Consider the following 24,230-nt stretch of genomic DNA (forward strand, 5'->3'; position numbering starts at 1 on the left):
TTTTTTTTTATTACTTGTAACCCGTAAACCAGTTTCAATCATCTGCATAACATTTTGAAATTGTGAAACAAGACAAATTTGAATATTTGATTCTTAAGGAATACCTACAAGTTTAACCAACCCCAAAGCCTCTACCCATTTTTTCCATTTCTTAGTGAGTCAATGTAATCATACACAAAAAAGCACGTAAGTAATGTGATTTTTGTCAGTCGCTTGTATATACGGTACGACTTGTTAAACTATGCAGTTAAAATCAACAAACCACCTTATGATTCACCTGATATATATGAAGTGGGTTGACTGGTTTACTACTCCCACCATATATGCATGTAACTATATAACTCGTCCTATTCAATGGCTTATATTAGATTATAAAAGTGTATTGTATGTACGGTGCGACTCAAAAAGTTGTCGAGGAGGCACTGTATACGTATTTAGTGAATCATTATGTGAGAGTCATTAAGAACGAATCTCACTTATATTTTCAGTGTTTGTTTGGATGCAGTTGGCTTTCATTTGAATGAATAATGTAATTTTTGAATGAATTTGACTTTTTTCATTTGATTTGAAAAGCCTTTTTCATTTGGTTGCAAAAAGCTTTTTTAAAATGCATGTGACCTCCACTAGAATCAATTAGCTTTGTTTCAATGCGCCTGACTTATATTTGACTAATTTAACATTAGTTTATTGAATGTTTATGACTTTCAGTTGACTGAATTAGCTTTATATGACTCGATTTGACTTTGTTCATGTGATTCAAAAAGGTATTTTAAAATGCGTTAGACTTTTCATTGACAAAGTCTGAGCAATTTTTAATTCAATGTCTTTGAATTTTCATTTGAATCAATTTGATGTGATTGAATGGATTTGACTTTCTCATTTCATTTAAAAATCTTTGTTACAATGCATTTGCCCTTCATTTGACACCATTAGCATTTGTTACAATGTGTTAGACCTTCATTTGCCTCAATTCGCTTTGTGGTAATGCGTTTGATTAGCAGTTGTTTATTGAATGAATTGAATTGTTATAGTTTTTCGTAGAAAATTTGTAGCGTTGCGGTCATTGTAAGTTACCTATAATCCTGTCAATATTCAAAATTACTTTTTCATCCAAAATATTTAATTTAATTTATCTTAGTTATTTTAATGGGTTTTGTTTTAATTTTGACAAAATTATATCATTTTAAAACTTAGATTCATTACAAGTAGGAAAAGTCCTCAATACTATAATGGTAATTGTTTTACTGTATTTTGTTTTAATTTTGACAAATTAATTATGTTTATATTTAATTGTACAATCTAGTAAAATACTTTTTATAAAAATCTTAGTGTTCAAGTCGAAGACGAGCAACAACAACTGAGTTCATGTAACAGTAATTTTATTCACAATAAGACTAGGAGGCAACCAAATAAAATATTATGTTAGTTGTATTCACAAAATCTGATTTACAATTTCTTTGAAAAGACCTTACAACTTGCAAGCTTTGGAAGTACTACCATATCTCAATGCTCTGACCAGATATCCCGTGATTTAGACTCCATTTTTTCTTGTGTAAGTTGTATTTTCTTGGAAAAGTAAGGTTACCAAAAGCTAACCTAGGGTATGGGGCTAGGCAAGTAAAGGAAATGTACTACCATGTACAGGTAAGACAAAATCATGTACTACCATCCCTAAAAGGAGTTAACCTTTTGTATTACTTTTACTTTCTTAAAGAGTAGGGTAATGATTAAAGATATTTTGATTTGTACATGAGGGTTTGATATTATGTACGGACTATGAAATTTATGAAGGGTTAATTCAAATTTTGGTTTAATTAAATTAAATAAAAAATTGATAAATGTTTTCCTTAATTTTTGTAAAAATTTTATGTATACAGTTTATTAGTTTTCCAAATGGTATTTTTCAAATACAAAAAAGGTTACATTACATTCCTAGAATCAATATTTCTAAGTGAATAAGGATGTAAGTTTACAATTTGTTTTTTTTTATTATTATTTTCAATTTTCTTAAGTTTATTTAGTACAACTAATCTTTTCGGATATTGCAGGGTCTGTACTAAACATTTACGTGAACACTGTGTGGGTAAGCATAAAAGTAGCCAATTTAAAAAAAAAAGTGTATTTGGCTTGATTTCGTCAAAAATTTTATGTTAATGAAGACATTGCGCCACCTGACTTGATTTTGTAATTTGGGTCTAAATAGATGAAAGTCCTGTGCACATGGGTAAGAGTTCCAGTCCAAAGGATAAAGCATATCATCGTTGGGGGCTTAAGAATAAAGCATATCAAGCGCAAAAGTCAAATAATGTATTTCTTTAGATGCTTATATTTTTAAGAAAAATTTGTACATTCAATCTTAAGTTTATAAATTAAAAATTATTTTGAGATTGACACATAGTATAGATTTAGAGTACTGTGTGTACAAATTGTCAGTTTAATGAATATATTTTTCTAAAAGTCATTACTTCCTAAATTAATTAACACACTTAAGAAAATCTTTTTCTAAAACTCATTACTTCCTAATTTCTAAAACTCATTACTTCCTAAAATAATCTACACACTAATGTTGTGATAATTTAAATACAATCCGTATATTCGGAAAATACAATTAACATAACCATAAATAAATGGTGATACACTTATTATAATCCTAAAATAATTCATCAAACACTAGGTGATACTTAGCATAATACATTTAGGCGTAAAATCATCCATGACGATTTAGGACCTAAATGTTACTAATAAGGGGGACTCGATAAAATCCATAATATTGTTAATTTTAATGAATTTAACAAAGACATTTATAGCCTTTAACAAGTTTAAGTGTGCAGATTATGGTTTAAAGTTTGTAAAGCAAGATATAAACTATATTAATATGTACTTATATTAGTCAAGGACTCTGAAACCATTATTTCATTGATAGTCAACTTTGTAATATTGTAATAATAAAAAACTATAAAGCACTACTTTCTTGCATAGTACATTATGGAAAATGGTTTAATGTTCCGCAAGATTGTTCCCGCGCAAGATGATTTTTAACCTATTAGTCACACTATAAATACCATTGACCCAAGGTTGTACGTGCAATGGCCATTACTAATTCATTTGTTCTTGTTGGTTCATTCTCTAACCTTGCCAAAAAACGTTCCACCCTTAATATTTCCAAGAAATTCAAACGTAGTAGAGGTTTGTTGAGAACCATTCTCAACAGACAAGCACAAAAAGTATTGAAAATGTCTGCACCTCATTACCGAAAGGTGAAAACTAAATTTCCTTTCTCCAAGACATACATCCCAAACTTTGTGAAACATGAGAGTGAATCATCTTCTTACTGTGTACCTATTATTAGGGAGGATGTGTTAGTTCCTCACCCACCTTCTCCTGATCACAACCCTCCAGTGAACCAGGTTCACCCTAACCAGCCAGAGGTTGTTCGCCCTGTTGTAGAGCAGGTTCCTATGAACAACCTCCCTGCAGTTGAATAGCCAGTTGATGTTTAACCTCTTAGGGTTGGACCTGCTATTGTCCAGCCATCAAACAACCCCGTGGAGATAATCATGTTCCACCCGGTGGTGTGGAACAGTAGCTAGAAGTGGTGGACTTGAACGCTGCTGAACCGCCTCCACCTCCCCCTCCCCCTTCTGATGTAGTTGTCTACTCTATAATTTTTAGGGGCCATACCCCGGGCGACGTGGGCATGTTGTACGACATTTGATGCAACTAGACAGTTGAGGATCTTGTGAATGACTACGCTTCGAAGCTGGACTTGCAGCCACATCGTATCACAATATGGAAGGATGGTGAGTGCATACTCCCTGAGTCCTTTGCTGAAGATGTCGGAGTGCAATCTAGAGATGTGTTCTATGTGGTTGGTCGGGTATAATCTTTACAAACTTTGATGCATTATATATAAATATTGGCTTTGTAGATAGTGTGCATGCTTTAAATAGTGTGCATGTTTGTATTTGGTGCTTGGAGTACAATTCTTATATAATTGTTCATATATTTCCCACAATACTTACATCATAAATCATGTTAATTACAACATTTATTAAAGTTATTATGCAATTTTTAAGGGAGAAAAGTTTTTGGTTGTTTCGTTTAGAAAAATTATTTTCCAAATGGGAATTTGTTCAAGGTTTTAGTTTGATTTTGCAAACTATAGACAAGTTGATAGACTGTTGATATTGTGCGTTAAATAGTTATGTTATCATTTAGTATTAGAAATATTGAACTAATGTAATTACTTGTTAGTTGTACTTTTTTCCTAGTAATAAATAGTTTGTGATTTTATAACCTTTATCTTTGGTTCGCATAAAAGTATGTTTAAAACAAAGATTTTATTAAACATTATGTTAATGCTTAAAATATGTGCAACACATTATTACTTCTCTGCGTCACAAAACAAGTAATATATTATATTAAAATTTGTCTAATTAAAAGAGATAGTATGCTAATTCCATATGATTATTAATTCCTTTATTAATTCCATATGATTATTGTGTTTAACTCTATATTGGTCTATGGGCTGACCCAATTGTAAGTATAGCCCATACCTTTTATTGATTCTAGGATACGTAGCCCAAACATGGTTTTTACCAATATTTAAAACTCCAGTGTGAGCAAAATAGTCTTTTACTGTGTCTTGGCATAGGGCTGGCCCAATTGTTAATGAATAGTTGGGCAGTAGGGCTGGCCCAATTGTTGATGAATAGTTGTTGGCAGTAGGGCTGGCCCAATTGTTGATGAATAGTTGTTGGCAATAGGGCTGGCCCAATTATTAATTAAGAGTTGTTGGCAGTAGGGCTGGCCCAATTGTTAATGAAGAGTTGTTTGTAGTGTTTGTATGCAATTGATTAAGAAAAACGCTATTGTAATGGCCAAGATGGTGTAATCAACACCAATACTAGGATTAAGCGCTTCTACATCAAAAACACCGGGCACTGTCGCAAGTTCAAACTTCTAGTTTAGAGTAGACTTGACACCCCCTTATGCAGGTTGTACCATATTTGGGCGAAGGAGGTGAAAGCTGATCCTACTAATCTCATGTTTATGCATGAATATGTGGTACTGACCATGGTGGACACCACTTGAGAATTGGGAATTCTGAATGGGGACAAGTTTGTGGAGATTCCGAAGTACGATGCCTGAAGCATTAAAGTAGACCACTGCAAATTTGTTTTGATGGTTCGCTTTTGTAATCGTTATTACAGCTATATATGGAACATTTTGTAGTGTTATTATTGTACTAAAGCAAACACTAACTCCTATATTTTGCTTATGTCCACCATGGTATGCACCATCAGTTATAGGTAATAGTCCAATCATTTGCGGGTGGGATGTTTAGTTTAATTTTAACTGGTCATTGTCTCTTTGTTAGTCGTTTGTTAGTCGTTTATCCCGACTTGTTCAATGTAATATAAATGTGTTGTGTTACGTACTCGTGTTTATCTTATCTCTTGATGGTTTTGCAAAAGATATGATGATTTTATCCTTCATTTGGTCAAAGTGTAGGCCAAGTACATTGTGGGCCAAGTTTTTTAAAATGGACCATGTTTTGGCCCAAATATCGTGTAATTGCCAGTGATGTTATCAAAAAATGGGCCGACGTCCAAACATATGAGGCCCAATCATTCAAATAACCCAAAATACTGAGTACAAGACTTGTTACAATTTGGTTGATACTTGCATATGAACCTATGACAATTTGACCCAATTTGCATATCACATATGAATGACACTTTGACCCAATTTGCATATAAAAAATCTTATCATAAAGATTTTGCATAGATAATTAAGGTGACAACCACAATTACTCTCACACTGAACACAATAGCATGCATAAAAACTTTAAGACATCAATTAGTTTCTATTTCACCTAGGAATTATATGTTGACTTTGTTTCCCAAATAAAAAAAAATACCGAACAATTTTATTTTGAATATATACAAATTTCCATTGTCTATATAATTTAATGAGTGCTAAATATAAGAACAGGGAAAACCTGAATTTCATTTGCTGCTATTTTTTGTTCCTGTATGCGCTCTTGCTTCTTAACATTTTTAAGCGTACATTCTATGTAATACCAATCTGAAATGCATGGATATATACATATATTAGATAAAAGAACATAAGAAGCCTTAGTATAGATGATCTTATATTAAACTTATAATGTAAATTCTTCTGATGTAAATTTCGTCGAACAATTTAGGATTAACTATATAAGCTGCAAAATTAAACTTAACCTCCTAAGCCTTTCAGGGCAGAGTCGGCTGCATCTTTTCACTAATGATACATATATATATATATATATATATATATGACTTAATAGTTACTACTTTATCAAACGACAAAAAGGATTAAAAAAATATTAAATATGAAACAATGTATGACATGATGTCTATTACAATAAGAAACTCAATATACTTACATTTTCATAAATGAATATGTACTTCAAGGCTAAGGAATGTAATATACTCGTATTAATTTATGCAAGTGAATTTATATGTATAATGTTATCTGATGTTGTCACCTAATCTATTTATAATATGGCTATATATGTTACACTAATTATGAACATCATGGCTTAACAAAGTGCAAGAGAGAAAAGTATATGTGTTAGGCCTGGCCCGTGACCAAACTGTATTCATCTTAACAAACCCATTACACTAACAGTCAGGTAATTCATGCAAAAAACCCTCATATTAATATTTTAACCCAGTTGATAAAAATGGTGCTGGTGTTGTAGTCGCAAATAATTACCAAATTTTAAGTAAATCTAAATAATTACCAAACTGTGAATCAGATAAGGCATCAAATTTTGTTGCCACATGCAGATTCCGCCTCGTTATTTGAGGCATGAATCTTGAACCGTAATACATATTCAAATTTGTCCCCCTTAGGAGACTCATAAATAATTCCTGCACCACAGCCGTTTTTGTTGAGTTCCCGTCTACATACACTTTCCAAACCTGATCAGGGTTATCCGGTGGAACCGTCTATGTCATTTCAACAATGAAATCGAAAAACGTCCGACCTTTCACTACCTTTCTTGGTTTGTAAGCGATTTTAAGGCTTTACATTTCAAAAGCCCATTTTAACATTCTACCGAATGACTCCAAGGTAGACAGTGGCCGCTTGAGGGGTTGATCGGTGTAGATCACCACCGAATGTGCCAAGAAGTATGGTTTTAGCTTATTGAATGTCATATACAAAACAAGGCTAAATTTTTCAACCATGGGGTACTGGAGTTCAGCATTTCTGAGTACATGGAAAATGAAATAGACCGGGAGCTGCATGCCGTCTCTCTCAGCAAGGAGAACAACACTGAGGGCATGGTGTGAGACGGCTAGGTACATGTACAACGTCTTTTTGGACAAAGGGCTAACAAGCCTTGGCAAAGAGTGCAAGTGTTCTTTCAATTTCTGAAAGGCCGCCTCAGCATCATCCCCCCATTAAACCTAGTCTTCTTCCTAATTTCTTGGAAGAAGTAAAGGAATTTGTCAATTGACTGGATGAGGAATCTCTCCAATGCCGCCAGGCAACCGGTTAGTCTATGTACTTCTTTGACAGTGCGGGGTGACTTCATGTCAATCATCGCCTTTATCTTCTCGGCGTTAACCTCTATCCCCCTTTGATCAATCAGGAATCCAAGAAACTTCCCAGACTCAAACCAAAGACGCATTTCTTAGGGTTTAACATGATCTTATGCCGCCTTAGTGTGGTGAAGGTTTCTCGGAGATTAGCAAGGTGATCCATCTGCTGCTAGGATTTGACTATCATGTCATCAATCTACGCCTTTAAATTCCTCCCAATTTGATTAATGAAGACTGTATTAATCATCCGTTGCAAAGTAGCAGGCCATTCTTCGAGCCAAACGAAATCACAATATAGCAGAATAACCCTTGATCAGTGACAAAGGTCTTCTTTTATTGATCTTTTTTCCACAGGGGTATCTGATGGAAGCCGGAATAGGCATCTATAAAGCTCATCAAGGCATGACTTGCTGTAAAATCGACCAGGCTTTCGATCTTTGGGAGCGGATAATTGTCCTTTGGACATGCTTTGTTGAGGTATGTGTGATACACACGCATACGTCAGGCACCATTCGGCTTCTTTACAAGCAAAACATTCGTAACCTAGTTGGGGAAGTTACATGGCCGAATGAACCCAGCATCAAGCAGCTTTTTACTTCGGCAGCTGCCGCCTGACTTCTTTCCTTGCTGTGATTTCTTTTCTTTTGGCGGATAGACTTCTTTTTTGGATCCACGATAAGTTTGTGGACAGCGAGATCCGGGTTGACGCCTGGCATCTCTTCCACTTCAAAGGCAAAAATGTCTTTGAATTCTTTCAGCAGAAATCTGCACCCAACTTAGCATAATCAGTCGTCCCCACCTTAACAGTATACTCTGGACGGCTGTCATCCAATGGTATATCAATGGACTTGACGGCTGAGAGATAGCACTCACGGGTCGGCTTCTGATCATCATTCAGGGAACCAACAAAACCATTATCCTTCTCATACTTTATCAGCATGAAGGAAGGAATGATTACGGCCTTGGCCTTGTTGAGAGTTGGACGGAATAAAATGATGTTATAGCCGGTCAACTCCTCAACTACCAAGAAATTAAGGACCAGTTGTCGCCCTTCTCCTTTTTCTCCCAGCCGGATGGGTAGATCAATCCTACCGACTAGGTACACAATCCCCCCTCCAAAGCCAACTAGGGGGTGGTTTACCGGGTGCATGCTGTTGGGCTTGTACTTCAGCTTCTGCAAGCACCTCTGACTGATGATATTCGACGAGCTGACGGTATCAATAAGGATTCTCGAAACCAACTGATTGGCGACCTTACATTCAATGACAATTGGGTCGTCATGCAGGCGTGGGACGCTGCCCCTGTCCTTCTTAGTGATCAGAACGTCTGGGAAGGTGGAGCTAGCAGACGCCTGCTCATCATCATCCTTGTCCATCTTTTGATGATGGTTCTTGGTGCCCCGGATGGTTGGGCGACCGCATGAGACCCTGCTTGCTATGGTGTAGACCGGCTATTTGTCATTATCCAAGCTACTAGCAGGCTAGGGAGTCTTAGATGACTACCCTGGGTTCTTCTTATTAGTCCCTTTGGACTTAGAGATGTAGGACTTTAACATCCCCTTGTCAGCCAGACAATTCAACGCCCGTTGAAGGCTGAAGTCTTGGTGCCATGGTCAACTTCCTTATGGTATTGCCAGAATTTATTCTTGTTCCTTGATTAAATGGAACTTTTCATTGGATTCGTCTTCTCAAGAGATAGTCGGTCCTTAATCTCCATGCGGATGGAGTTGCAGTCCTTGTTAAACTCGTACTTGGGGACGTACGATTTAAGGGCCTGTTCATATTTACTTATTTTCAGTTCAGTTCAGTTTAGTTCAGCTCCAATCAGTTCAGTTCAGTTCAGTTCAGCTCCAATCAGTTCAGCTATTCATTTCCCTCTCTCATAAAATATTCATTTCAGCTTAGTTTAGTTCAGTTCAGCTCCAATCAGTTCAGCTATTCATTTCCCTCTCTCATAAAATATTCATTTCAGCTTAGTTTAGTTCAGTTCAGTTCCAATCAGTTTAGTTCAATTCAGTTCAGTTCAGTTCATCTCCAATCAGTTCAGTTCAGTTCAGTTCAGCTCAGTTCAGTAAATATGAACAGGCCCTAAACCCTTTCTTTCTCTTCTAGGACGGCTGGTCAAAATCACCCACCGCCTAGACTTCTTTTCTCTTCTTGCTTCGTTCTTTTTTTCTTTTTCGGCTGAGTAGACCAGCTGTCTTTTTGTTTGTTAGACTTCTTAGAGTATGACTGGCTGTCGGGCGAACAAAGGTCGGTTGCTTGAATATAGCTTTTCGCCTCCCTCACGGCCACCTGCAGGGTGAATGCCCCTTTTTTGACAAGGTCGAACTTAAAAGTCGACTCGTCTCTCAGACCCTTAAAGAAGTCTGTGAAAGCTACTTTTGTCAGACAGTCCCTGAATCTGAATTCTTGTCGGATTGAAACGCCTGACGTAGGAGCGTAAACCTTCTCTCTCTCCCTGCTTAATGGTGCTCAATTCAAGACTTGTTTTCTTCGTAGGGATGTTCATTGAGAAGTTGGAAGCAAACAAGAAGGCAAGCTTCTTGAAGCTGTCAATAGAACCGGCTGGCAAGTTGCCAAACCATTGTTGGGCGATGCCATTCAATGTAGACGGGAAGCATCGACACCATGTGGCATCATCCAACCCCTGTAGATACATGAAGTTGGTGTATGCCATGAGGTGGTCTTCCGAGTTGGAGGTACCATTATAAGTACCTATAAACACGTTTTTAACCTTGGCCGGCTTTGCCGTCTCGGTTATTTCCCTAGTGAACGCAAAAGGTTGTTCACCAAGTCGGAGCAGACGGAGCTACCAGTCCAGTGGTTGGACATTGCTATATGTCGCCAAACCCCCAAAGAGGGACGGCTGCATGAAGTGAGCAGAAAACGGGTCATAGACCAAAGGCGGTACGTACGGTGCATTCCCAATCATCTGAGGGCCAGAGTGGACGATATTACCGCCTATATGACTCTCATGAAAGGATTGGGCGTTCCCTGCAGATGTATTCTTGAAGCTTTTTTGAACGCTCGAGGTAGAGGTTGACTCAAACAGCAGCCTGTCCCTGGATGGCTTTCTCCTCTCTGTGAGGAGTCTTCGTTGCCGACTCACCCTTACTTGGGCCAGCCCTTCCTTTGTTGATCATATCCTTAATCTCACCCTTGAAGCTGTTCATGAATTTCATGAGCTCATCTCGGGTGACTGGGGCTGATCCTCTGGCCGTCTAGGTTACCCCTTTTAGGCGCCCAGGGGGCTTGCTTGGACCTGCCTGCCTTGCATGTCGTTCCAGTTATTCTCTTGAGCGACGGTATCTGGAAATGAATGAGCCATCCTCGACCATGTACGTTTCCACTTAGTCATCATCATCCTCATGGTCAGTGAAGACCTCCGGCTGATGTTCCGACTGAGGAATATTGAGATTACCTGGCTGACTAGCCGTTTGTTGGTTGGTAGAATCAGGAAGTGGTACAGACTCTTGAACCATCTTTGAGGTACTCTCCCCACAGACGGTGCCAAATGTTTTGGGTGTTTTTGTCCCCCGGGAGAGTTTTGGCTTGAAGACTGGTCCGACTCGAGTTGTACCTGCAAAAACAACGGAGACTCCTGGTGGTAGGAGCTCCGCCTCCGAAGATCAAGTTAGAACTTGAATATGAGGAAAAGGTGCAGAAATTTAGGTGGGATCTTCTCGGATTTCGAGATCAGGTGTTCTCTGATGAGAGAGAAAATGGATGTAATAAATGATTGAATGTGTCCCTAAAATGGGGAAATATCTCCCTATTTATAGGGTCACTCTGGAAAAGTACCCCTCCCTAGGTCACTCTGACCTAGGTTTTGTGGGCTATGCTGTAATTGCGGCTTTCTCAGGAATTGGGCCTTGAAGGCTACAATTCTTCTGATGTATCTGAGGCTGCCACGTGTTAACTTGTGAGTGGCCTAAGATGACCTGTCCAGACTTGACACATGGACCTCTCTGATTGATCCACATGTCTAGGGTATTTTTACCCTTAACATATAATATACAATAAGTGTTGTATAATGTAGACTTTTTGTAATTATATTAAAAGACGATCAATCTAATGGTAATAACTTTTTACAATTTTAGGTAAGTTAAACCCATTTGAGGTAACTTTTATTTTATATTGAGTTTGTTGTTTTTTTTATACGTATATTTCTACTAGAGAGATGTTACAAAGGTCAAAGGCTAATATGATCAATTAAGTTCATTTACGTGTGTTATGTCTGCAGTTTAAGGGTTTAATTTTACGTTTGAAAAATGATAACTTAAGTATGTAAGAGATAAGATTAATGAGGATACACTCATGAAAATTCATTTATTTCAAAATATTGTGTTACACATTTGGTGTGTTTTATTCAAACAACTAGGTTAGCACCCATGTGATGCACGGGTTTCGCAGTAATTTATCTTCGGATTTTTGTAATTTTTTTTAAATGTTCATAATTTCACTTTAATTTACTTTAAGTGTGCTAACAACTCCTATAAAGGTTCCAACAACCAAATATCAATATAAATTATCAAAATAATAGGTACGTATTTTTAATTAATTATCTAAAATAATAGCTATTGCCTATTTTAAATTAATTAGCACTTTGTTTAAAAAAAAAACCATTTGAGCGGAAATTTTTTTCATGAGATAGCACCACGTGTACAACTTTGGAAAAGATGGTTTGCGATGCACGATTAAACATTTTATAATCTAACATATAATTAAATTAATTTGTGAGAGTAAGGCGTGATTAGAACTTCCTTTTCGATTTAAGCTAAATTTAGATTTTACCACCACTTAACGGATCTTTGGACGGAATCCGTTAATGGAACCTACTATGTACATTTGTCAATGGTAAATTAGCTATAAAAAAGTGAAATAAATTCCTAAAACCCTAACTCAACCACCACGGCACCACCCTACCACCTACAACATCAACCCACATCATACCAACTGCAGTCGAAACCTCGCCGTCAGAAACCCCTGCCACTGTTGAATCAACCAATCCGACCACCAGCAATGTGCACCACCCTCGCCCAATTCTGAAACACCAGCCTCGGAGGTGCAATATGCTGCCGGCGGCGGAGGGGTTTGGGTTGTTAGTGGTGGTTGGGTTAGAGTTTGGGTTTTTTTAATCTTTCTATTTTTTAAACTAATGTAACGTCAACACATGTCTATTGCGGCCCCCACTAACGGAATTCATCCAAATTCCGTTAAGTGGTAGTGAACTCTAATTTTCGGGTATTTTTTGTGGTGTTATTATAGAAGTTTTAAATGTTGTGGTGTTTACTCCATTTTTCATCTTTTTTGTGGTGTTATTTTGCAAAATTTCCGTTCTTATATCTCTTTAAGAAAATATACCTAATATCATCATTCAATTCTATAGTAAGCCTCTTTGTTTCCTTCTCATTTCATTTAATAGTTTCAATGGAACCAACTACCACAACTTGAGCAATAATGTCTATAAAAAAATCCCATGATTATAAAATTGATTTTATAATATAGAATAGTAAATAACTTGAGTTATATAGCTTACCTATCAGGAACTTATCATCCAATTTTTTTTTATAATATAGCATAAAATGGATACTAAGTTAAAGCCATGTAGAGGGATGGTAAGTTTTCTTCACAAACATTAATAGTTTTTTAGTAGAAAAATTAATCTTGTAGAGATGGTGTGTTGGCCCTGAAATCTCCAGTGTTTTCCCCAACACCAAAATTGCTTATGATACATAACTGGCCTTCCACACCTGTTTTGGGTGTTTTTGTCCCTCGGGAGAGTTACAACTCGAAGTCTGGTTGAGGATCGCCTGTATTTGCAAAACAACAGAGACTCCGGGTGGTTGGAGCTCCGCCTCCGACAATCAAGTTAAAATGTGTTGAAGTGAGTAAAAAGTGTGGAAAAAGATAAAGGTGAGATCTTCTCGGATTCCGAGATCAGGAGATTTCTCTGATGTAAGAGAATATCAGTGATATTGTAATAAATTCAATCTGTCCCACAAATAGGGGAAATCTCCCTATTTATAGGGTCATTTTTTATAAGTGTGCCCTCACGTAGGTCATTTGACCTTGATTTGGTGGGCTGCCCGCACTTTTGGCGGCTTTTTGGGAATTGGGCCTTTGAAAGCCGTCATTCCTTTTGATGACAGTGGATTCCACGTGTCATTTTTTAAGTAGCCCAATTTAGGCCAATATAGGGTGGACACGTGTCCTATTCTCATTGGACCACGTGGCGGGGTGATTTTACCCAAAACATTTTCCCCTTACAGATGTGATGTGGAGGGCCACGTGGCATCTGTGACACTTGTCACTCATTTAGTGGTGGAACAATAATTATTTTTCACCTTTTGGGGAATTTACCAGGATGCCCCTGGAGTTACCCCTCTATAAATAGAAACTTTGCCTTTTCTTTTAAAAAAGTCTTGAGAGAATATGAGAGAAGATAAACTTGTCACTTGTCACTCATTTACGAAAAAAGTCTTCAGAGAATATGAGAGAATCTTTGACTTTTCTTTTAAAAAAGCACTTCCGTCTGTCGCTTGCTATTTGCCACCTGACCCAGTCGGCTTGTTCAACTTCAGCAGTACCTCTTTAAGTCAACCGCCTGCTCTTTTCTCTCTCTTTTCAGTTCGCTTGTGTTTGTTTCTTTTTTTTTAAATGGTATCACAAACACACACGGCACAACCTAGGGTAGTTGTTAGCTGGTCACCTGGGACGGCTGAATCTAGAACTAGGGATGCCTCATGTCCTGAACTACTCTCGCCAACGAATCCGTCTGTGTCTGTGCAAGACACTATGGCTAGAACAAAAAGGACAGCTCGGTCGCCTAGTGATGAAGAGGACGAGAGTCCTATCAGAGTGCCCAAAAGCGAGGTATCTTATTACCTATCCAGCGTCCCAATGACGCTGACTGACTCGATTCTGAGTGAACCAGAAAATGCTTCCAGCGAAAAGGCATCCGGCTCTGGAGAAGGTTTGTCTCAGTCGGATGCTAGCTCAGGCGGCCTTAGGAGTGAGGAAGAGTCGCATGTGAATGCTGAGGAAGGCTCTGAGAAAAAGGCCGCCTCTATCGAGCGAGGCTAGGAAGAAACTTCTTCCTCCCTTCAAGAAAAATTTACTCCTTACTTCACCCATATATCCACATCTACCCCGAGAACCATGCGGAAAAACTTGGGTGATTTCCTTGACAGCTATGTCATGGGTGCCAGCTATCAGATAAATGTTTCGACCCTTGACGATTCAGTCGTCTAGACGCTTGACCAGAGCTATGGGGATAGGTGCTTTGGGTGCTATGCGGCCATAATACAGGCGGGCCTTAGGTTTCCGCTGTATTCGGCAATTGAAAGGATCCTTGACGGGTATCGCCTGGGGATATGGCAACTAGCACCCAATTCTTGGGTTAATATTCTAGGATTTGTAGCCGCCTGTAGGATGCAGGACGTTGAGCCTAGCTTTGAGGCCTTCACCCAAATGGAAGGATTGGAGAAACAAATTTTACATTATTTCTTTCCCGAATACCATCCGGAACCGGAAGTATAACTCCTGGAACCAAAATCCCTATCTCTTAGGTCAAAAAGCTATTCTCCCGCTTGTATCTGATGAAGGCTGGGACAAAATTTTGACGCCTGGTCTTTTTAAAGTTGATGTAAAAATGGTTAAGGGGGGAATCGAGAAAGAGATTACCCCTAAAAGCTATATCCCATAATTCAATTGGCTAACTAATCCTTTCTATTTGGACGCCTGTGGCCTTAGTAGTGAGAAAGGATGAGGTGGGCAGCCGCCTAAGTCTTTGCATGGCCATCATTTCATCATTCATTTTCCTTTTTTTTTTTTACTAATATTTCATTCGGCCTTTTGCAGAAGAAGCCATGTCTCAGCTTGATCCGAGCAAAAAACCAGGAGGCGACGCCTCTGCTTACTACCAAATAATGAAGCACAAAAACCAAGTATTCAAGAGAGAACAGATTAAGCATGTAAGCTTTTTTACATCCGTCCTCTTGTCATTGGCCTGTTTTCAAACTTCTTATTTCAAAGTTGTGATTCTTTTTCAGGAAGGATCGGTGAAGCCGCCTGTACTACCAACACTTGAGGTAAGGCCCCCAAAGCAGCTGGCTCCGGATGAGGGCCAAACTCCGTCTAAAAGAAGGAAGACGATTGCTCATAAACCGTCGGCCAGCCAGTCTGAGTTCCACCCCTTTACAGGCGGCAAGTCGCCGGTTGTAATGGCTGCCTTGAAAGAGGCGGAGGAGTCCAAATCGACTAAGGACAAACCTCCAAATGGGGCCACCGACTCTCCAGGCGGCCATATAAGCAGGTGGAAAGACAAGAATGCTCAGGATCTGGTCATCATCCCAGGTACCTCCACCTTTGATCCCTTGCCTTACCCTTGTAGGGTTAAGACTTACAGTCATTCGCTAACCCACTCTGAAACCAGCTAGTCTTTTGGCCGGATCTATGACATCCTGTTACCAATTATTGATTATGCAGATGCTCCCCAGGCGCCGGATGTTAAGCAAATCGCCAAGGACATGCTCGCCGACGTCTCTGCTGATCAGCGCGACTCTATTAAAGGAGTCGGCTCCCTGAACTTTGATGATATCCTTGCAAATTTGGCGGAGGTATTTTTTAAGTTATTTTTTAACTCTTGCCTTTTCCGACTGTATACTAACCTTCTTTTTCTTTTTGCCGGATGCAGGCCATGCTGCGAGTTAATGGTCTTAAAAACCCATTTTCCGACAAGCAGAATGAGGTAAGGGGTGGCAACTTAAGAACCGCTTCCAATCTTGACAAAGCCATGATTGATGTAAATAAAACTGAGTTGTTGACTCAAGATATCCTATACTCACATGCGACTGCAAATTTGCAAGTGAAGAAATATTTGGAGGCGACCCAAAAAAGGGTGACTAAGCTGAAGGCCGAGCTGAAGGAGGCTAAAGAGAAGGTTGAAGAGCTCCAAGATGCTGGAAAAGAGACGGATAGTCTCAAGCGCCAAAATGAAAAACTTCAACATAAGCTTGCCAACCAAGAAAAGCAGCTCGCCTCCAAATGGTCTGCCAGGGTGGAAGAGGAGAAAAAGCTTCTCTTTGAGGAAAACGAGGCTGACTGCGTCACTCGAATGAAGATGGTGTGGAAGGCTCTCTTTCCCAAAGACGACTACTCCATTTGGGAGTATCGTTATGAGCAAGGTACAGAGGAGCTGGATGCTCGGGCGGGCCAGGGAGCTGATGGCAGCGAAGGGGGCCAGCATGATGACGAGGCCAAGGAAGGCGATGGAGATCATCCGGCCAATGAAGAGGTAGCGGATGAAAATGAAGCTGAGTCATGTCTTGAAGCTTATTAATTTAAATGTTGTTTCTACGCCCGGATGGCCATTTCAAATACATTTCCGGCCTGCGTGCCGAGTATCTCTTGTTTCTTTACCGACTGAGCAGTCGGGTTAATCAACAATTTCTCTTTCTTTTCACCGGCTGATTAGCCAGTTAACAATTTGAATTTTTAGTTTTGCTGGCCAAGGGTTTATCTTTTTATGATGAATCATCCGCCCAATAGGTCGGTTTTTAATGTTTGTGTTTGGTTTCTAACACTTGTGTTTTATTTTCTGAAGTTTGAATTTGAATTGAATTGGAATGGTATGCCAGATGGTTTTTGTAACACCCCCAAATCTCCCTCTACAGAAATACCAGTATAATACGTATAATGATACTGTAGAGATAGACTTGGGCGTATTACCGCCGCGTGATTACACAAGGCTACTCAAAATACTTAACTCAACAACAAAACTTGCAGCGGAAACTCAACTTTCTTTTATTAATACTTATAAAAATAGTAACATTGTTATGAGTGCTCAAAAAATAAAGACAAGACCAACATTCCTAAACTAACTGAAGAAAATCCTTGGACTCCTATATGCTCATTCATGACTCCACCTATATATAGTCAGCATTGCTTACCATTACGGTAAACAGGGCGAACCAAAACAAATAAGAAATACGGAATAGAAAAATATGCTAAGTACAATAAGTGCAAGATAGTGTAAACTCAATTTATTTGCAAACATGCTTTTAAAACCAATTCCAATAATTAATCTAATAAATTCAAAACTCATTATTTCAAAACCGATTCCAATGATTCAATATGCAAAATAATAGTTAATAAAACCAATTCCTTTATTAAGAACCAATTCCTTTTAATGTAATTTCTCACCCAAGTGTGCACACCCCCTAAGCTAGTCTCCTTATATTACAAGGCTATTCTTGAGGAAAGACCCGGTTATACAAAGTCCAAAGGTTTTCAAAGCTCTAATAAGGAGTTTAACAGACTCAGTGTTACCATAAGAGAATAGCATCAGATCATCAGCAAAAATCAAATAATTAAGAGCCAAATGGGCACATCTCTGGTGAAATTTGAATTCTTTCTTTTTACCAATTTTCCTGAGCAGCCTGGTTAGATACTCCATGACAATGACAAACAGGAGAGGGGACATAGGATCACCCTGCCTCACACCTTTTTTCCATTTGAAAAAACAATAACAACCAGAATTGAGAAACAAAGAGAAAGAAGGAGTGGTCACACACTGCATGATCTAAGAGATGAACTTGGAGGGAAAATTAAGAGCACTCAACATCTCATGAATGAATCTCCAATTAACAGAATCATAAGCTTTCCTCAGATCAACCTTTATAGTACATCTGGGAGGCTTCCTCTTATTACTATTAGCTTTGAGCATATCCTGACAAATCAGAATATTATCCAAGATAGATCTCCCAGAAACAAAGGCACCTTGACATCCATCAATCAGCTCAGGTAACACTTCCTTCAATCTATCACAAATAATTTTAGAAATGATCTTGTAAACCACATTGCAGCAAGCAATTGGTCTAAATTGGGTGACCCTATTAGCATGCTCAACTTTAGGGATCAGAGTAAGGGTGGTAGCATTAATTTGCTTAAGGAGCTTACCTGAACTAAAGAAATCCAGAACATCTTTAGTGATATCAAAACCAACAATGCTCCAGGTAGCCTTGAGAAAAACTTGTTGGACAACCCATCAGATCCAAGAGCTTTGTCATCCTCAATGCTCCATAAAGCTCTCTTAACATCATGTTCACAAAACTCGCTGCAAATATTGATGCCCTGGTCTTCAGAAAGCACTTTACCTTTAGAAATCACTCCATGGTGGATATTACCATTCATTTGAGTCTCAATACCAAGTATTCCTTGATAATACTGAAGAAAAGCATCACACACCTGCCCTGGATCTGATATAAACACCCCTCATCAGTTACAATAGAGTAAATGTTATTTTGAAGTCTTCTCTTCCTAATCATAGCATGAAAGAAAGTTGTGTTCATATCACCATCCTTGAGCCAATGAACTTTAGCTTTTTGTTTTAAGAAGTTAAATCTATTAGATTGAGTTTTAGCAAACTGTATCCTAGCCAATCTTTCTTGACTGATTAACTCTTCATTACCAGGATCACTTTGCAGCATAATCTGGATGTCTTCAAGGTGTTTCTCAGCAATTACATCATCAACCTCCACACAAGAGAATCTACCCATCTTGGATTCTTTCAAAAACTGCTTCACCTCTTTCATCTTCCTCACACATTGGAACATAGGAGTACTAGAGACCATTTTACACCAAACATCCATAACCCCAGGTAGAAAGTCTGGAGAGTCCACCCATATATTCACAAACCTAAAAGGTTTCTTAGTATGATTACCAGAATCAAATAGATTAATCACACAAGGGCTATGATCCATTATCCCCTTAAGGAAAAAAGTAGCTTGCATATCAGCAAATTTCAGCATCCACTCATTATTAGCAATAACCTTGTCAATCTTTGAGCAAACTCTATCCTTGCCTTCCTATTTGTTATTCCAAGTATAAAACATTCCTCCTGTAGCCCAATCAGTGAGTCCAACATTCCTTAGACAAGATCTAAAAGGCTCAACCTCAGCTAAGGACACAGTGCTCCCTATTCTGTCATTCAGATTCAGCACACTGTTAAAGTCACCTTGCAAAATCCAAGGGCCTGTAATCTTATTACTGAGCTCAACAATCTGCTCTCAAAGCTATACCCTAGCTCCAGCAGTATTCAGACCATATACCATAGTACAATCAAAGCTGAACCTAGTAGCTTTGTGAGCTACATAAACATGAATCAACTGAACTTCACATCTTACCACAGTCACATCAAAGAACTAAGATAACCAAACCACCCAAATTCTACCCTCTTTATGGTAAGGATAGTTAGCACATACAGACCAGTCACTTCCAAGCCTACTAAACACATCACCAAACTTCCCAACCTTCACCTTTGTTTCAAGAAGTCCAAATAAACCCACTCCATGGTGTCTAATAAACCAAAGGACATCACAGAGCTTGCTATCTTTATTGAGACCTCTTATATTCCAAAATCCAAGCTTATCCATGGTAAGAGTGAGAACATTCTCCCTCTTCCAGGACACTGAATTTGTTACCACTGTTGCTGATTAAAATCACCCCTGGCTTCATTAACTGAGGTTTCTGACAAGCATCATTAGTCTGCAAATCATCATTCAAGGTACTTGTCCTGCTCCTAGCATTCTAATTCTTAGTATCAGGTTTTTGAATTGGCTTCCATACTCTTTGTGGCTTTTTCTTTTGTTTATTAAGCTTTTAATTTTTCTCAACTTGCAGCCCCTCCATTTTCCTAGCTTGTACTTTATGATAAGGACACTGAGCATCATCATGTCCAATCCCTCCACACACCCTACACACCCTAGGCTTCCATTCATATTTCACCTCCTGCTTAATTGTGTTACCAAGCTCATCCAGGAACTAAATGAGTTCTGGTAACTCAGCATTGAACTTAACCTCCACCATAATCTGGGCATACTCCAGTCTTTCCTTAGTAGCAGTTGCCTTATTAGTCTTAATAAGCTTTCCAATCAGTGAAGCCAGCTTCATTAGAGCCTTTTGTCCCTAGTATTTCAGGTTCAAACCAGGCATCCTCACCCAAATAGGGACTAAATCCACTAGTTCATTAGCCAGGTCCATTCCCGCCACCCATTTTTTCATTATTACAGGCTTATTATCAAACCATATAGGTCATGAACCCAATACTCTATCCCTTCCATCAACAGTCTTGAACCGAACAAGGAAAATCCCTTTTTCCATTCAAGAAACCTTGTCTACACCAAATTTACCCCATATTCTTCTAACAAACCCATTAACAATAGGCAATAATGTCTTGATTCCAATCACATGGCATACGATTGCAGAATTCTAGAAATCAATCTCTGGTTGTACATCCTCAAAATTGATTTGAACCTTATCCCAACTATCCCTTACAGAATCATTCCTCCTCTCAGAAAGGTCTACACCCTCATCCCTAGTGTCCTGAAACAAGCTTTCCCTCCAATTTAATCGAGCAACAGAATTAGAGATTGGGGATTGAAAAACAGAGGATTGCAAATCGGGGTTCTAAGAAATTGGGGAAAATGCATTCATATTACACTTAGAGTTCTTAGGCATCAAAATAGGAGTTGGATTATCAAAATTTAATACACTATCACAACAAGCAGCAGTACGAAGTTCATCATCAATGGAGGATGAAGAAGAACGAATTACCTTAAGCCAATTGTTAAACCCCTGCTTATGCTCACCATAATCCTCTACATTTACCTCCTTCATAGAGCTAGTATTCTCCATTACTTCATCAAGCCAGCTCTCAACTGAAACGTCCTCAGAGGCAATGCTCTGTTCTTTTCTCTTCGTATAATTTCTTTTTTTATTTTGGGTCCAGAATTCTGCCTTGCTTTCTGCTTTTTCTTCAATTTGGATCCTGAACTCTTGCTTTCCTTACCCTTCTTCCTCTTTGCCATTGAAATCGGGCTGAAAATCGAAGTTCAAAATTGTGGGTTTGAATCGGATTTTTAACTTTCTCTCTCTAGTTCTTGGGACGTTCACTCTGTACTTTCATATCGCATTCATTTTAGTTTACAAACTTTGATTGATGATTTGAAGGAATTATGGGAGACTGGGGTAAAAACTTTAAAACTTTTGATGCCCACAGTAAGGAGACATTTAATAGGAGAGTAGTGTTAATGTGGACAATTAGTGATTTCCTAGCATATGCCAATTTGTCTGGGTGGAGCACTAAAGGGGCGAAGGCTTGCCCAAATTTCCACAAAGACACAAATTCCAAATGGTTGAAACATGGCCACAAATGGTGTTATATGTGTCATCGTGTTTTTTTAGAACCAGATCATAAGTGGTGACTTAATAAGAGGTTCTTTAGTAAGAAAGTTGAAAGGCGCGCACCACCTAATCCATTATCAGGGAATGATGCATTGGAAGAAGCTACATGGATACCCTAATGTAGAATTTGGTAAAGATAATAAAGGGAAACGAAAATGAGACAAAAGATATATTGTTCACTAGTGGAAAAAGATTAGCGTTTTTTTTCAATTGCCTTATTGGAGACATCTATTAGTTCGACATTACTTGGATGTGATGCATGTGGAAAAAAACGTTTGTGAAAATATATTAGGCACGTGACTTGACTTACCTGGAAAGAACAAAGACTCTTTAAATGCTCGGTTTGATTAAGAAGCCATGAAAATGCACGATGATCTTCGACCGAAGAAAGTAAGGGATTAGTATCAAATACCGCGAGCCCCTTTCAACTTGACCTTACATGAAAGGAGGAAAATTGTCACATTTTTATCGAAATTAGCATTCCTTGATGGTTATTCATCTAACATTGCTCGATGTGCTTCTTTGCAAGATGGAAAAATCATAGGAATGAGAACTCATGTTTTTCATGTTTTCATGCAAGATTTTCTTACCCCGACCTTTCAAGGTGTCTTAGATGAAAAAGTTTTAGGACCTTTAAGAGAGCTTAGTTTGTTTTTTTAGCAGCATTGCGCTAAGACCATAAAAGTAGCCGACTTGGAACGAATAGAAGCAAATATAACAATCACATTATGCAAGCTAGAACGTATCTTTGTTCCGGCTTTCTTTGATGTGATGATTCATCTTCCCATACACTTAGCTACAGAAGCAAAATTGGCTGGACCTGTGCATTATCGCTGGATGTATCAATTTGAAAGGTAAGTATAATTTATTGTATGTCTAAATATCTAAATATAAAGTGAAATTTATTACACTTATTCTAGTCTTTATTATTAGAGCAATGCGGACATTTAAACCATTTGTACGGAACAAAGCGCATCTTGAAGGATCAATTGTCGAAGGGTATATTCAGAAGGAATTACTAGCATTTTGTGCTAGATATCTCCCTAAGATTGAGACACAATTCAATCGTTTAGATCGAAATGAGGATATGAACTATCCAACACTACAAAGTCTTTCGGTGTTTTATAACACCGGCAAGCCATTGGGGAAGCCAAATTTAATGCAATTGAGTATTGAAGATTGGAGAAAAGCTCAATTGTATGTTTTTGCAGAATTATGAAGAAGCACAACCTTTTTTCGAGTAAGTATGTAAAATTATAATTATATTATTATACGGACTAAATGTTAATAAACAAATTTTTTTTTCGTAATGAGTATGAGAATGACATAGGCCATCGAGATGTTGAATTTTGCAAGTGGTTTGAGAATAGAATAAGATAGTTCTTTATTCCTATATATATATATATATATATATATATATATATATATATATATATATATATATATACACACACACACACACATAAATACATTAAATTCTGCACATATATTCATTTTTTATTTTTATTTTTATTTAAAATAATTAGATTATACAACTTTGGGAAGATAAGGATGAACGAGTTACAGAAGAATTATTGTGCTTGGCATGAGGGCCGATGAAGCGTGTTGTAACTTTTGATGGATATGTTATTAATGGGTTTAGATTTCACACTAAAAAGCGTCAAAGACATCGAAAAACCCAAAATAGTTGCGTTATTGTATTAGGGGATGTAGAGAGTGGAGGGAAGGACTTTTACGGGACTTTAGATGAAGTTATTGTTCTCGAGTATGATGCCTTAGAAAACCGAATAATTCCTAAGGTGGTATTGTTTAGGTGTAAGTGGTTTGATGTATTCAGCGACGCAAGAGGGATTAAAAAGGACAAATTTGGGTCTACGCTTGTCAATGTTTCTTGTACATTGCAAACAAATGAACCGTTTGCATTAGCTTTTAAGATTATTGAACAAGTTTTCTTTATCTCTTCTCATGATGAGCGACATTGGAAATATGTAATTAAAGTTAAGTCACGTAACTTTTTTGATTTCCCTAATGATGAAGACGCCGAACAAAATGAATATCTATGGAATGTTGTGGAAGAAGGAGCAACTAACCTTGAAGAGTTCACTACACTTAGTGATGAGGAAATCAATATGGTAAGAGATGATGTTGAACTAGAGTTGGTTGATGCAGAGGTCATCTTAGAATGTACTAATAATAGTTCTGACACGGATAATGACGATGAGCAAGAAGAGGAAAGTGAAGAGGATGATGAAGACGATCTTGATACAAGCTGTAGCGTCATGAGATAGATGAGGATCTTGAGGATGTAGAATTTGACAGCGATAGTTCTACAGATTCCCCTTCTTAGTTTCTGGTAATTGATGTTTTCTAAACTAAAATGAAGTAA

The 24,230-nt window shown here is 38.0% G+C and overlaps 1 protein-coding gene across 1 annotated transcript; it reads right to left on the bottom strand.

Annotated features, from left to right (window-relative positions):
- Nucleotides 1-18,182: 18,182 nt before the first annotated feature.
- Nucleotides 18,183-20,034, bottom strand: LOC110733232. The gene is made up of 6 exons (XM_021913248.1): nt 19,864-20,034; nt 19,711-19,767; nt 19,555-19,662; nt 18,957-19,467; nt 18,560-18,858; nt 18,183-18,446 (listed from the first exon to the last, which is right to left on the bottom strand). Exons 1-6 carry the CDS (start codon nt 20,032-20,034, stop codon nt 18,183-18,185), a joined length of 1,410 nt encoding a protein of 469 aa, XP_021768940.1.
- Nucleotides 20,035-24,230: the final 4,196 nt, after the last annotated feature.

This window comes from Chenopodium quinoa, unplaced genomic scaffold (genome assembly GCF_001683475.1).
Source record: "Chenopodium quinoa cultivar QQ74 unplaced genomic scaffold, ASM168347v1, whole genome shotgun sequence".
Lineage (NCBI taxonomy): Eukaryota > Viridiplantae > Streptophyta > Magnoliopsida > Caryophyllales > Amaranthaceae > Chenopodium > Chenopodium quinoa.